Source organism: Ostrea edulis, chromosome 4, assembly GCF_947568905.1.
Source record: "Ostrea edulis chromosome 4, xbOstEdul1.1, whole genome shotgun sequence".
In the NCBI taxonomy this organism is placed as follows: Eukaryota; Metazoa; Mollusca; class Bivalvia; order Ostreida; family Ostreidae; genus Ostrea; species Ostrea edulis.
The window spans coordinates 48,191,300-48,207,787 of NC_079167.1; the positions used below are offsets into that span (position 1 = coordinate 48,191,300).

Genomic DNA, 16,488 nt, shown 5'->3' on the forward strand with positions numbered 1-16,488 from the left:
TCTCAATCTCTCAAGCTGTTGGTAGCATATATATACACACTTGCACTCAAACGTATATATATTTCCACTTGGACTTTATTATACCTCCCACAACAAGTTGTGGGGGGTATACTGGAATCGGGTTGTTCGTCTGTAGACGCAATGGTTTCCGGGCTCTAAAGCATTATCCTTTCCACCTACCGTCACCATATCATATATATGGACTACCCATGGGATGAAGATGTTCTCTATCGATTTTGGGGTCCAAAGGTCAAGCGCACTGGACATTGAAGTAGTAATATGGTTTCCAGGCTCTAAAGCGTTATCCTTTCCACCTACAGTCACCATATCATACATATGGACTACCCATGGGATGAAGATATTCCCTATCTATTTTGGGGTCAAAAGGTCAAAGGTCATGCGCACTGGACATCGAAGTAGCAATATGGTTCGGTTTGTCATGCCATTTGTTTTTTACACTCAGAAAAGAGGTAGTTTATACCTATTACCAACACCCTTTGGGAGATTAGGGTAAGCGGGGGGGGGGGGGGGGGGGTATTCTTAGTGAGCATTGCTCACAGTACCTCTTGTTTGGATAATGGTGATAGCCTGGGGCTAGCTGGTCTGTGTTAGTTAGGTATTTATTTTGAGAATATGATTTAGAGACACGCCAAGGAAACATTGTTATTCATTAGAATATGTGCTTTGCGTAAAGTGACTGAAATTTGGACGATTGTGCTCTGTGCAGTTAGTGACTGCGAAGCCAATATTTACAAAAAATATGTCTTGTAAATGTGCATGTACAGTACGACCAATGCGGATCCCGTATTTTCTGTGTTTCCCCCATGGGATAGAGCTATCACGGTATATCTCAAGTAACCCTGCATATCCCCCGCAGACCCACTGTCCTTGCCGCAGTCTCACCTGTAGATGATTATTACCATCAACAAACGCAAGTTATCTCCCGTTAATGTAAAAAAAAAATATACTGATCATAAACTGAAAACAGATCGCTGTTCATCAATACTACAGTGGAACCTCGTTATAATGTTCCCCCTTTATTTCGTTAGTCCGCATATTACATTGGAATTTCAAAGCACCACCCATTTCTTAACAAACCTACATAAAATAGACCTCGTTATTACGTTGTCCTAAGATGCCGGGACTTCATATTACGTTGTAAAAATTCTGACAAAAACGTAATAAACCTTTGATAGTGATTCTCAGGATATTCAACCATTCACACCTTGACTGCCCTAGGCAGTCACCATGTAAATTTCATAGTCTGTTAGGGGATTAGAAACGCTTGACTGGTCACGCTTTGATAGATCTAGCGACATCAAAACCGGTGAATACCCTGTATCGAAGCAGGTTCCACTGTATCTATAAATCAAATTATCATAATTCTAATGAGTATATGAAATTAGAGAGAGAGAGAGAGAGAGAGTACTACTTAACATTACTCACTCTGAAAAAAAAGTCGCAGGTATGTGTATATCTGTTACATGGGTGTTGCTAAAACGTGGAAAACGGAATGGAAGATGGAACAGAACAGAAAACGTAACAAAATTTAAGAATTAGAATGATTAATGTAGCTAAGATAACACCGAAAATCAGAAGAAAATACTTTGTTATGATTAAAATCAAAATTTTTGAAATTTGTATACAAGCAGTAAAACAATTCTTTCTTAAAATTCTGCATCGTAAATGGATTAAGTGAAGTTCAACATTTGTATAAGAATTTACAAAGCATTTTACAAAAATTTTGAAATGTCGGCATTGACAGATATGTTACCTATGCGTAAAGAATGGAAAGAACATGCATACTTTATATGTGGATGACTTCCTGCTCTCTCTGTAATTTCTGCTTCCCTTGATCATGATAAACCTTTTATTTTGCCAAATGCTGACCTCATAACATTATTGCATACAATATTTTTCGTTTTCCGTTCCATTTTGTCTTCCATTTCGTTTTCCATTTCGCGTTTAGCAACACCCCTGTTACATAACACTTCCTGTCTGCTTCAACGCCCCAGACATCAATCAGCGCACGCTTTACCAGTGAAACAGCAAAAGTAACTTCACGAAAAGTGATTATCCCCGTCAGTATCAATCGCATATTGGTGGTTTCATAAATTATTTTTCAGAAATTTGATTCTATACATGTATTTGTACAAATATTATTAAGAAAAACCATGTAACACAAAGATTGTTTAAATTATTTATTTTATTCAATTTTAAAATTCAATTAAATGAAATGTATGTAAAAGAAAGACACACGTCCATGAGCACGCAATTTGCATGTTTGATCCCAGTTTTAAATTGATTTCTAATTAAAAGATGTTTTCACAGATGGGCTTGTTCCAAATTCTGATTACTGATCACTAAATTTCAGCACATGCAACTGATGATCATCACTGACTATGGGAAAACTGAATTAATTGCACTGCCTTGGTCTGTGAAGCAAATTATGTTTTAGATTGTTGATTATACAGATATTTGTTCTGGAATGCTACAATTTTAGTTCACAAACATATAAAATTTAAATTGTACTTTTCAATTGATTCTATCTATGGGAAGTAACTGTCATTGGAGACAAGATACAGTATTCAGGCCTGATACCAACTGTAAGATATAGGTAGTTTACCCTGACATGGTTATAAAGATACAGGTAGTTTACCCTAACATGGTTATAAAGATACAGGTAGTTTACCCAGACGTGGTTATAAAGATACAGGTAGTTTACCCTGACGTGGTATAAAGATACAGGTAGTTTACCCTGACATGGTTATAAAGATACAGGTAGTTTACCCTAACATGGTTATAAAGATACAGGTAGTTTACCCTGACGTGGTTATAAAGATACAGGTAGTTTACCCTAACATGGTTATAAAGATATAGGTAGTTTACCCTAACATGGTTATAAAGATATAGGTAGTTTACCCTAACATGGTTATAAAGATACAGGTAGTTTACCCTGACGTGGTTATAAAGATACAGGTAGTTTACCCTGACGTGGTTATAAAGATATAGGTAGTTTACCCTAACATGGTTATAAAGATACAGGTAGTTTACCCTAACATGGTTATAAAGATATAGGTAGTTTACCCTAACATGGTTATAAAGATACAGGTAGTTTACCCTAACATGGTTATAAAGATACAGGTAGTTTACCCTGACGTGGTATAAAGATACAGGTAGTTTACCCTGACATGGTTATAAAGATACAGGTAGTTTACCCTGACGTGGTTATAAAGATATAGGTAGTTTACCCTAACATGGTTATAAAGATACAGGTAGTTTACCCTAACATGGTTATAAAGATATAGGTAGTTTACCCTAACATGGTTATAAAGATACAGGTAGTTTACCCTGACGTGGTTATAAAGATACAGGTAGTTTACCCTGACGTGGTATAAAGATACAGGTAGTTTACCCTGACGTGGTATAAAGATACAGGTAGTTTACCCTGACGTGGTATAAAGAGACAGGTAGTTTACCCTAACATGGTTATAAAGATACAGGTAGTTTACCCTAACATGGTTATAAAGATACAGGTAGTTTACCCTGACGTGGTTATAAAGATACAGGTAGTTTACCCTAACATGGTTATAAAGATACAGGTAGTTTACCCTGACATGGTATAAATGTAGTCCCGAAAAGCATCACTTTGAAAAACTGTGACGATATAATGCGAAAAGAATTATTGTAAGCATATTGCAGTTGTGACTGTATTCTGTTTAGCGTCTTTTGCAGAGAACAGCTACTGCTAAATCAAGTACATCAGGGCTCGAAATTAGCGAGAAATACTCGCAAAATGCAAGTACATTTGAAAAATAGCGAGTAAAAATAGTGGACACTCGAAAATTTTAGCGAGTGGTGATTTACAAACCATGATTGTATCGTATCCGTTTTATAAGGTGATGCGCTATTGTATTCGCTTTTCTTAAACTTGCATTCAGAATCATACAAACGCTTACATGAACGACTGATTTCAACAAACGTTTCTATCCGGATTTTTCTTTTATGATTTTTTAAGAATCTCTGAGTCAAACATATGCTTTAGAGGTCGGACATCGCATTATTATGAAAAATATAGACATGTGCCACGAGTCATGTTCACTTATAGGGGTGATTAAATTGAATTCCAAGTATGAGGTTTTTGTTATTCATTTATCTAAAAGAAAAAAAAGTCGGAGTCTATGTTTTAGCAAGTCTTCCGGTAGTTATTTTGATCAGAATGACCTACATGGTATCTACATTAATTTATTGTCTTATTGATGTCGAGTTGTAGTGATGACATGAATGCACTGCTCGGTGCGTAGACAATTATCAAAAAATTCTATGGGACTTGTGATCGTGCTGTTTATAAACCATGAGTCTGGGATTCTCTTTGAAAAATCACTAGTGACACCCCTGATGTGACATGAAATTGGAAGACATTGGATCTAGACCTGTGGTAAACAGGTTGTGGATTAGAGGTGCGATGGTCAAGAGACCTAAACATTGCACCATATGACCTACGTAACTTAGTGTCTTGTTCAAACAATGCCTGTTGACCCACTATGCTCAATAATGATAGGGAAAATCATTGATTAAAAAACTATCTAAAAGAGCACTGCTTCATTATTTTTATATTAGCTTGTAGGTTTTCATTTTAGCCTGTGGATTTTTTACCCACAGGCTAAAATTAGCCTGTGGTAGAAAAAGTTAATTTCAACCCCTGGTACATCGATAAATGTCATGCATAAATATATTTTTATATAGCACATTTAGAAAGCACTAAATAATATCTATTCTAACTTGTTGAAAAATCAATTTCTGCCCAATATTGTACACGCTAAAATTATACATTTACAGTAACTTCCTGTTGCAGGGACAGTAAATAATGGATCCACATTGGCTGTACTGTATTATATTGTGTTTGAATACTGTCACTGCCAATTTGATTACGTCTGCACCACTTGTTTGGCAGGTACTGTTCTGACATTCCACAACAGCAATCCCGATCCACTTGTTTGGGGATTCCAAAAAATCTCCCAGAAAGATCTGTCACTTGAGTGTGTCCCTGGTCATCTTTTCACTTCAAGTGTTGTGGGTACTGGCTTTCAAAACCAGGATCATCAACTCAGAAAAATAAGTTTTGTGTGAGCTGAGAACTGAGCAAGTTTAAGTTGCATCTCAATGAAAATATTCCTCTGTATTTCAGACATCAGTGATAGACTATGTTAGACCTTCAACTCTAAAAAAGGAAATCAATGAAAAGTTCAAGGAGAAATATCCAGCTATTCAACTTACCTTGACCAAGCTCAGAAGGTTAAACATATTCTCTTTACTTGTTCATCAATAATAAAAATTTGCACTCTCTGCTAGTGTTTTTATCCAGGGGTTTATTGGGGAATGTATATCTTGATATCATGTGCAATGACAGGCTATATGTCTGTATAAGAACTATTTTGTACATGTTATAACCACAGTACCGTAGAAATTATCTAAAAAACTGTTTATAGGATTTTTAGGGCACATTAGTAAATTCAGGTGTTCTGGGGTAGACGTTCTGACTCTAGGGCAGGACCAAACTTGGTATATGTATAGTATTTATGTGTAAAACATGTATAAAAAAACAACAACAAAAAAACAAAAAAACATCTTTAATGCTATTGATACCAAATTGAAACTAAATGGATTTTCAGAATGAGCAGGTAGCCCTTTACCAAAATTGTAAATTTCATGATCCCAGGGAATTTGGTATCAGGGTGGGGCCAAAATGGTCAATGATTAAATGTGTTAACAATTGATAATTTAATATATCTTCTTCATGATGGGAGGTGGGGGTAATATTGGAATCAACAAGTCTGTCTGTAGACATGATTTTGTGCATGCGTGTTCTAAGAAACAAGAGCATGGATTTTTCTGAAATTCGTACTCATTACTCCCATATGAAGATGTGTACCTAGTATTTTCATATTGTTTGGACAATTTTTCTTCAATTTCCGACTTTTTTCTAATGATGGACTTGATCATTTTTTAAACTAAAAAGAGTATATTTTAAGAATTTATGAAGAGATTTGATTTAAATGTTGTAAATACACTGTTCTTACACTGAAGTGATGCACTTTTAATTGGGTTGCACAACATGCAAACGGCTTATAGAATGGTGAATTGCGGCGGGTGTCCCTATAATAGGGTACCTACTTCTCTCACACCTCTAACTTGACATTCCTTAAAAATTTGCACAATTGTTATGGATACATTGTCTTTTTGAAATTGATCGGACTTTTTCAAAAAATTTACATGTAGTTGAACTTTGTCATTTATTAAGCATGTCTTGAATAGATGGTACCTATTTTTGTAATCAACTCCTCTTACAGCATTTATTTGACATCCTTCAGACCTTCTACAGCTGTTATGGTAGCATTGAAGATGTGTATGTGTCTTTGAACTTCAATTGTCATTTTTAAAGCATAGTATCTACTTTGTGTAAGCAACTCCTCTCACAGGTTTTACTTAACATTTTTCAGACCTTGTACATTATAGATGTTATAAGATCATTGAAAATATACTCGTGACATTTTAAAAGTGCTTTGAAAAATTCTACATTTAATACATGTATGTCATTTTTCCAGTATGTTTTGTACTGCTGTCTCTATGATAGATAACTTATTTAAAAGCAACCTGGCCATTTCTGTTCTCGAATCAATGTTTTATTTGAGATTAGAATATTTAAAGTATTAGAAAGTTATATATTAATTTCTATTTTGTCTAAAAGTGTCTCTTTGTATGGAGAATATTTCACCTTTTATATACATTTTTCATTAAAGTAAAATAACATTTATGTACATTTAAATTTATAGTAAATGTATGAATATTTCCATTTTCTATATATCCTTTTTCTGGTGGGGTGTTGGGTGTTCATACTCTAGCAATTTTTAAACCATGTACCAAATTAAGAGAAATGATGATAAACAGTTCAATTATCAGAAAATCCTATCTATTGGACAAATTGTTTTTAATGAGCATCACTGGAAATATTTTTGATATTTGATTGAGTCATTGAATTCATTAAAGCAACATTTTCAAAATAAGATGATATATACTAGATGACCATTTGATTAGAGAACTTCTGGTTTCATTTGAGGAAGTCTGTTTTTATCCATTATATAGTGTGCCCCGCTGGAGTATTAGCCCTGAAAGGACAGTTCTAGTTCTTCTTTTTTTTCAGATTTGGTATGAAGCATCTTAGAAACAAGGGTGACATATATTGTTAATTTCAGGACTCTTGCACTGCTGGGGCCTTAAGGGCGGGGCAAAAACTGCCACAAATTGACCAATTTTCAAAAATCTTTTTTGTGTACACCTCCACATCTGCAAGAAAAACTAAATACATAGTGATGTAGAGCAGAAAGGTTTCTACCAAAATTGTAAATTTCATGATTCCTGGGGTAGAGGTTCTGGTTCAAGGGTGGGGCCAAACATGTATAAATATAGTGTATTTGTGTAAAACATTTAGATGATATCTTCTTTAGTGCTATTGATACTAAATTGAAACTAAATAGATATTTAGAATGAGTTAGTATTCCTTTACCAAAATTGTAAATTTCATTATCCCAGGGGTAAGGGATTCAGTTCCAGGGTTGGGCCAAAATTATTACAGCATACATGCCAACTATTAAAATCCTCATGGGGATTTTGCGTGTGACAACCTTTTTTCAAAATTCTAAATTCGAGATATTTTGTCGTGGAAATAGGTATTTTGTCTTAATTGTCAAAGAAAATATCAATTTAATCATTGTACATATGTATCATATATCAAGTGTGATTTATTCTCCATTAACTTCAACAAGACTCAAAACAAAACAAAACAAAAAAAAACACACACTTTGAAAGATAAGCGTAATATTTTTTTTTAAATCATCAACTATTCAGCAAAAAGCTAAAATAAACTAAGGGCTGTTCCAGAAATTATCAAATGGGGGGGTCGGGCGGCAAATGATATTTTTTTGTGTGGGTGGTCGTATTTTTTCATATTTTAATTGGTCCGTGGTGGGATTGTTAATAAAATATTTATTATGGGTAGTGGGTAGTTTCTATTGTTTTATTTTGTGCCACGTGGGTGTTGAGTTTTCAGAATATTTTTATTGTTGCTCTTGTCGTGTTGGTTACAAAACGTCGGAGGGAAAATTGAAAACGTGCTTTCGAAATCGAAAGTAACATAGAACTATTCGAGTTGTCGCTCTTTGCAGCGCATAACTTTCCATTACGGCACTCTTCAAATTAGAGGCGCGTTTAATAGGGTCCCTTTGGACGTGATGGCGGCGAACTCTGTTCATCGATTTTGGGAATATTTTGAAACCAATAGGTATTCCGTTTTCTAATAAAAATAGGCAAACCTTAGTTGATTTATACGAGGGTACCGATGCGTTATATTTATCAGTCGGTGTGATGGTGATATAGAGGCCTCCGGGCGCGGGCTCCATTAGAAGACGAACGATTCGTGGAAAAACATGTCCATACCCATTTCAGGATAATAGCATCGTTTGGACTCCCATTCTTTCCAACATTCCCGCCATAGATGCCTTTGATTGTTGATGTGACATCGTTTCTTCAGAACTACTGTGATACAATGTCGCACAGGCATTACCGCGTCATTGACTAGAATGTTTGTCCTGAAAACCGCGAGATTTGTACCGTTTTCATTTTTAAAAATATTTTTGTGGTGGGTCTGGTTAGTTTTTTTTTTATTAGATGGGTCATTGTAAAATGAGTTTATTAATTTGATGGGTCATGGGGTAATTTTTTATTTTTTTTTATGGGTGCTTGGTATATACAAAAGGTGCCTCCCGACCCCCATGTATTTATTTCTGGAATAGCCCTAATGTGTTCCCCAATGATAAGTTATATATGTTATTAATACTTATAGTTGCATCTTCATACACCATAACAGGACTGGACTATATATATAGGTACCACTACTGAGGCTGTCTTGCTGTCTGTAAACCTGACCTTGCAGAGTCTCGTGGGACAATCTGCAACCAGAAAAGGAGTGTTCTGCTCTGCAACAAAGTTTGCGAACAAAACCTTGCACACATGACATCTGAAAAAATTGCAAAAAAAAAAAAAATCACCAAAACGTAGGCCTGATTTTCTGATTGAATATTTAGGCTACTTTCTTATATCAAATTCAACCGTTACATTTAGAAAAGTAACAGATTTATGCGAATTATGTATCACAAAGTGTATTGAATACTAGGCCCCCTATAATTTTATAATACATCACTATTGATTCGGATATATAACTGAAAAAATATAATTTGATGTACCTATTGCATATCTTTGATGCTGTCAGCCGTCCCAGAAATCCAGACGATTTCTGGGAATGTTTTGTGGTGTAACTATCATCATTGTCATTCACGTTTGTGTAGAGAATATTCCGATTTGAAATCCATCTTCTTGATTAATTACTATCAAAACATGCTCCCCATTGTCCAATAACCACCTGACACAGGTAGACCAGTTAGGTAAATTACATCATCCCAATACCACTCAAAACAGGTAAACAGCACAATGGCTGACTTATTTTCCCCGATTTCTGATTGGCTAGCCACAAAGAAATGGAGTGGGATTTTAAATTGTGGTTGTAAATTGGGGTTTGTTTTCATAAAACAGGGAACATTATCACAAAATTGGGATTTCTGGGTTTTTTTTTGCTTTCCCGATAGGGAAAATGGGTATCATGCTTAAGATCTGGGTAATCCTGCCTAAATCGGGAATTAAGTTGGCATGTATGTTACAGTGATTATTGTCTTTATCATTTGAAAGACTTCTTGTTTGGTGATTAATGGTATAAAAACTAAATACATATTTAGGAAAAGGATGTGCCAAAATTGTGAATTTAACAACCCCAGGGTTCTGACTCTAGGACAGCTAGGTCCAAATTAGACAGACTGTATTAATGTTACATGCATCATATTGTGTAAAGTCTTTCATCAGTATATATAGGCACTTTAGAGGGCATTTCAGTTTTAAGAACACATCTTGTTTTATACTGTTGCTGAATATTAGGAATTTAGCTGAGATATGCAGAACAGGAATTATTTTTCTAGATTTCACACTCGGGTGACCAATAAGACCAGTGGACCTCTTGTTTGTTGGAGAAAAGTCTAGAGATTTTCTTAGAATTTTTTTTAAAGAATATATCGGTTGTATTTATGAAGCAAAAAAAAAAAAAACAACTATATGAACGATTTTTTTTTTTTTTTTACATACTAAGTTTCTAATATTGTGACTTTGTTTTTGTTCTACAGCATAAAAAGAGAATTAAAAGTTATAGCAAATGCAAAGGTAAATACATTGTAATCAATTGAAAAATTTCAATGTTTGATTTTATTAGTTCATTATAAGAGAAAATTAAAGGGACATTAGTTGTCAAAATCATATTTGCTGATTGGTACCAAAACACAAAAATCACCATAGACATATTAAATTTAATTTATACATTTTGCTATCTTTTGTTGAAAATTTAATATTAGAATTTCTTTTGTTTATATAGAATCCATGGCTGAAACATCATTGTATTGAAGTACATAATTATGCTCCCTGAAAAATTTTTGGGGAGCATATAGTCGCTGTCGTGTCTATCTGTCTGTCTATTTGTCCGCAAAAACTTTTAACCTTAGATATACTTTTGAATGAATTGAATAGGGCTTTCATATTTTACTTGTGTATCCCTTTTGACAAGACCTTTCTTTTAGTACCAAAATGTTTTGAACTCATGACCTTGACATGTGTGTTTGACCTACTTTTGAAAAACTTTAACCTTGGCAATAAATTTTTAATGGTTAGTGATTAGTGTTGGCTTCTGTTAAGGTGATACATATAGTATAGTATATCCTTTATTATGAAACAAAGAATTAGAAACAAATTACAGATTACCAAGAAACAAATAACAGATTACCATCAGGTTAAAAAAAAGGGGGAAATATCAATGTTCAATATATGACTAAATTCTCATGCAATCACAATTCAGTTTCCCCCATCTGCATTTCTTGTAAAAGAACACCAAATGGGGATTGCTTAATGCAGTTACCAGTACCCATGTTGTTCACAGTAAAATTATGGTGACCATATCAATGACATTTCAATTTAAACATATTTTATTGAGAAACTCAACAGGATTGGGCAACAGGCATAGCCTATGTAGGCCCTCTCCCAAAGCTCCAACATAGTAACAAGATGCATCAGTACACAAGTAGAAAATCCTGCTGAATTCAGTCTGGACTCCATAGAACTGGTTTGCTTGCTTCTGCCTCCTTCAAACTTTCAAATGCTTCCTGATGAACTATACAAGACGAACTATGCTATTTTGTGAGATCAGACCAACTGGCAGATAAATCTGAGAAATTCGGAATAAATTTCCAGTAAAATCCAACAATCCCAAGAAATGACTGGGTTCGTTTCTTAGAAGTGGGAATATGAAAATCTTTGATGACCTGAACTTTACTCTGTTTTGAAGAAACCATACCTTTCTCAACCACATGACCCAGAAACTTGACCTGATGAAATCCAAAACTGCACTTCAAAGGTTTGGCTGAAAGATTAGCTTCCCCCGATCTCTGGAAAATGACAGATATATTCATGGTGCTCCTCCCAAATCTCACTGTAGATTCCGATATCCATCTATAAACACTGAACAAAATCATGCAAACCTCCCAGAACTACATGCATAAGTCGAACAAGTGTTGCCAATGCATGTACCATACCAAAAGGCATTACTGTGAATTGATAGTGTCCCATAGGCATCACAAACGCATTCTTCTGTGTAGCGTCCTCATCTAATGGGATCTGCCAGTAACCTTTTGTTAGGTCAATTTTGCTGATGTACGTATTTTGCTTTACTTACCTCATTCAATAGATTATCAATGCGGGGCATTGGTCTGGGGTCAAATATTGTGATATTATTTAATGATCTGTAATCACAACAAAACCAGAGTGAAGAATCGTCTTTCTTCACCATATATAACCACGGATGAGGCATAGGGGCTAGTCGATGGTTCTACGATTCCTGCTTCCATCATAGAATCTATTTCCTTTTGCATTTTGTTTCGTAGTGCGTAAGGTACTGGGTAGGGTTTCCTAGGTACCCATTCATCTGTCTGCAGTTACGGTATGTTGAGCAAGATTAGTTTTCTTTGGGATACTATTGAAAATATCAGAACAATCAGATAACATACATTTTAACTGATGAACCGGATAATCTGTGAGACTGACTCAAAACCACCTCATCAACCCCACTTTCTGACTCAAGTGATGGTGTTGCCTTATCAATGAATTTTGGATCAATTTCTGGATTTTGTGACAAACTTCCCAAAATCTGAAGTGTTGTGAGAATTTCCTCTGACTTCTCTCCCTCCGCTGCTGGTTTTGTGGGATTATACCATTGTTTTAACATGATTAAATGAAACATGGTTTCTTTCTTCCTCTTGATCCTTAAATTTGAATCTACATTGCCTACTCTCTCAGTTATCTTGAAAGGACCATTCCATTGAGCAAGAAGTTTGGATGTGTATGAAGGTTAAAGTACCAACATCTTTTCATCCAACTCAAAGTTCCATGCTGTGCTATCCAATATACCAGTACACCTTCTGTCTTCCTTTTTCAACTTTCTCTCTATCTCTAGCAAGTTCTGCACACTTATTCAACCTTCCTCCAGCTTCCAACAGATAACTAAGAATCTTCTGGTTCCTCCCAGTGTTCTTTCGATATTGCAAGTGGACCACGTACCTCAATCCTGTCTTCTGTAGAGAATCTCAAATGGCAAAAATCCATTTGTCTCATTTGGAACTTCCCGATATGCAAAGAGAACATACGGTAAATGTTTGTCCCATTTTGTTGATTCCTTCACAGCGTAAGCTTTTAGCATTTTCTTCAAAGTGCCATTGAATTTTTCCACTAGACCATTTGTCTGAGGATGATATGGTGAACTCACTAACTTACTGACCTTTAGTAGCTTGCATAACTCCTGTATCAACTCTGACGAAGTAACTACATTGATAAGATACAATTTCTCTCGGAACTCCTACCCCAGCAAATATACCCATCAGCCACTGTATCTTGGTTTTTAAGTGCTACTGCTTCCGGGTATCAGGTCGCATAATCTACACACACTGAAATATAACTGTTCTTAGTTGGCAAAGGACCAACAAAATTTATAGCAATATGCTTCAATGGAACATCAATAATAGGCATGCTTACGAATGGCACCTTTCTTACCATACCTTTTGCTGTACCCTTCTGATAGTCACTGCAAGATTTGCAATACTTCACCACATCATAAAAAATACCTGGCCAGAAAAAGTGGTGAAGAATCCTGCTCCTAGTTTTCTTCACTTCTAGGTGTCCCAACATAGGGATGTCATGAGGCATCTAAAGTACTGAGTTTCTATACTTCTGTGCAAGAACAATCTGACAAATATCATTACCCACCTCAGGTTGGTACACTTGTACAAATCTTGTTATACCCCCCGCAACAAGTTGTGGGGGGGGTATACTGGAATCGGGTTGTCCGTCTGTCTGTCCGTCCGTCCGTCTGTAGACGCTATGGTTTCCGGGCTCTAAAGCATTATCCTTTCCACCTACAGTCACCATATCATACATATGGACTACCCATGGGATGAAGATGTTCCCTATCGATTTTGGGGTCAAAAGGTCAAAGGTCAAGTGCACTGGACATTGAAGTAGCAATATGGTTTCCGGGCTCTAAAGCGTTATCCTTTCCACCTACAGTCACCATATCATACATATGGACTACCCATGGGATGAAGATGTTCTCTATCGATTTTGGGGTCAAAAGGTCAAAGGTCACGCGCACTGGACATCGAAGTAGCAATATGGTTTCCATTTAAATTCTTTAATGGCTTTTTTCATCGCATGGAGATACTGTGTTCCTAGATACCTTTTGGATCATAATACTGAAGTTTTACCTATTACCAACACCCTTTGGGAGATTGGGGTAAGCGGGGGGTATTCTTGGTGAGCATTGCTCACAGTACCTCTTGTTCTTCACAGTAAAGTATGACTGATTGTCCCTAACCATCTCAGTTGCCAACTGCCTTACTCTAGCCAGACTAGGATCTGCTTACTGCAATTTGACCAAAGTTTCTGTGTTCCCAATCTCAAGTTCAGAACTTTTGTTTAACCTTTTCAACCTCCTGACAAACTTGGAGATATTGTCTGAACTGCCATGCAGTCTTCCATTTTCTCCACCCTATCAAGTTTCTCAATCTTGTGGATTATGTTACCAAGAATAACATCTGCTATTGGAGAGTCTAAAATAAGCACTAACAACTTACCTTTCACAAAGGACGTTTCCACATTCACACACACCTCTAGACATTTCTTCTTAGTTCCATCCACAAGAATTAATTTATGATCTCTATCTGTTCTATGTTTATCAGTGACTAAACTACTGTGAACAAAAAGTGTAGAACCTCCAGTATCTCTAAGAACTGTTGCATTCTTACCTTCAACAATCTCCTTGGATATATCCAAATCTGGAACAGAATGTGTATCAAGTTCCTGTTGAACACCAGGACCCAAGGTGGTCTCCAGACCCCCCCCCCCCCCCCCCCCAACCGCAACTCCTGGATCTGCCCCTGCACACACTCACAATAATCGTCATCCTTGATTACTATTTTCCTCCTTGAAGATTACCTATTCCATTATTGACAATAAAGTGCAAGTCGACTCTGACAAGACCTTTCATTTCTTACCAGCAACCTCCCAGGACAGCAAAGTCATGTTAGTCATATTAGTGATGAGGCATCCCTATATTGTGTGAATTCATGTTCAATTATGTTGGGACCCTTTGAAATTTATCATGGGAATAAAGACTAAAAAAAATATTGTTTAAGATCCCAACAGCAAGGCCAAGGTGACTTGGGTTGGCCCTCTTGTTGAATACATACATTTTAGCTATGGTTCAGAACTTAAAAAGTTTTTTACATCCTAGTTGACAGCTAATGCCCCTTGAAAACAAAATGTCATATATATCATTGATTTTATTTGATTCTGTGTTTCGTTCCTCTAGTGTGGTCTGGACCTATGGATTGTGGCCCAAGCTTATGTATATTTTGAAAAACTGATACTGAAGGTTTGTTATCACATGATTATTCTAGAAATGTATGTTTGTTATTAAATATATTCTTTTAAGAAAATTTATTAGATTTTGTTGATATCCTTTTCAGCTGATAATAAACAAACAGAACAGAAAACTATGTGCTGGTGCCTGCCTTCTTTTGGCAGCCAAACTAAGTGATATCAAGGGTGCAGAGCTTACTAAGCTCATTATGGTGAGTAATGCTTGTCTGGAAAAGGACTAAAATTTGAAGAGTTGTTTGATAGTCATTATCCAACCAACTGAAATAAATCTCCCCAATGCAATGAATTGCACCGATTTTGAACTGGACATGAAAATTTTGTACAGTAGCATCTTTTAAAAATCTTCTCAAGAAACACTGGGCCAATACAGAACTTTCGGGATGTGCCAGAATGACCGATTATATTTGACGTTTACACACCACAGTCACGTGATAATAACCAATTGTAGGGCAAAGTTGACATTGATACAAATGGTGTTTAGCTAGCAGACGGTCCGTAAAGCGCTATGCGCAGTCCCACGATGACAATCCAAGTCACTATTGTTGCTTAGAACCTGGGTGTAAATTCGATGGAGTGGAAAAGGTGCATTTAGACGCGTATCATTGGATGGAAGGCGTGAGCTTTTACCTATATCCTCAAGATATTCCCTAGATTTATTTCCCTCGCCATCTCGCATATTTTAAGCAAATGCATTTTCCTATAAAATGCTTTCTTTTAAAGATAGTATTTAAATGCAGGAATTTGATAGCAATTGAAGTATTCCATGCTTGTTTACTTAATTGTTATTGTAATCCGGAAATGACATGCCCTACAAATGACGTCGAGTGGAATTGTATCTCAAAAGTCCCGTATTACAATTAAACTTGGCACAAATCATCCTTTCATAAAAGGAATTCACGTTTGTTCAAATGAATGACCAATATAATCCATTCAAAGATAATCAAGAAAAGGCAAAAATAGGCAAAAATCTTCTCCAGGATCAATGAACAAGAAAAGTTGAAATTTTCACAAGATAATTTTGATGCAAAGCATCAAATCAGCCTGTAAAATTTTAGATGTTCTATACTTTATCCAAGAAACACACATGGAAATTGTAATATGAAATATTATATTTAAAAAAATGGAAACATAAAATAAGAAACAATTCAATTTGAATACTCACTATAAAAAAAAGCTTTAATATCATTAAGAGTTTAAAAAAAATAGATATATAATTGTTTGAAATAATGTTTATTTTTGGTTTCAATATTGTATGTGTCCGGTTAGAATTGCAGCAAATATCAAAATAAATCATGCTCCTTGAAAAATTTTTGGGGAGCATACAGTCGCCGTGTATATCTGTCCATCCGTCTG

The 16,488-nt window shown here is 35.7% G+C and overlaps 1 protein-coding gene across 6 annotated transcripts in view; it reads left to right on the forward strand.

Moving 5' to 3' along the window:
• The window catches only part of LOC125668653 (CDK5 and ABL1 enzyme substrate 1-like), a 68,417-nt gene that overhangs the window by 36,247 nt on the left and 15,682 nt on the right, over positions 1–16,488 (forward strand). For all 6 annotated transcript variants that reach the window (XR_008802467.1, XR_007367716.2, XR_007367717.2 and 3 more), the window contains 4 exons: positions 5,189–5,295; positions 10,284–10,320; positions 15,065–15,127; positions 15,222–15,326. Coding sequence is in view for 2 of the 6 variants with exons in the window: in XM_048902978.2 (XP_048758935.1) it covers positions 5,189–5,295; positions 10,284–10,320; positions 15,065–15,127; positions 15,222–15,326 (312 nt within the window). In the remaining 4 variants the exon portion in view is untranslated. The remainder of the gene's footprint in view (positions 1–5,188; positions 5,296–10,283; positions 10,321–15,064; positions 15,128–15,221; positions 15,327–16,488) is intronic.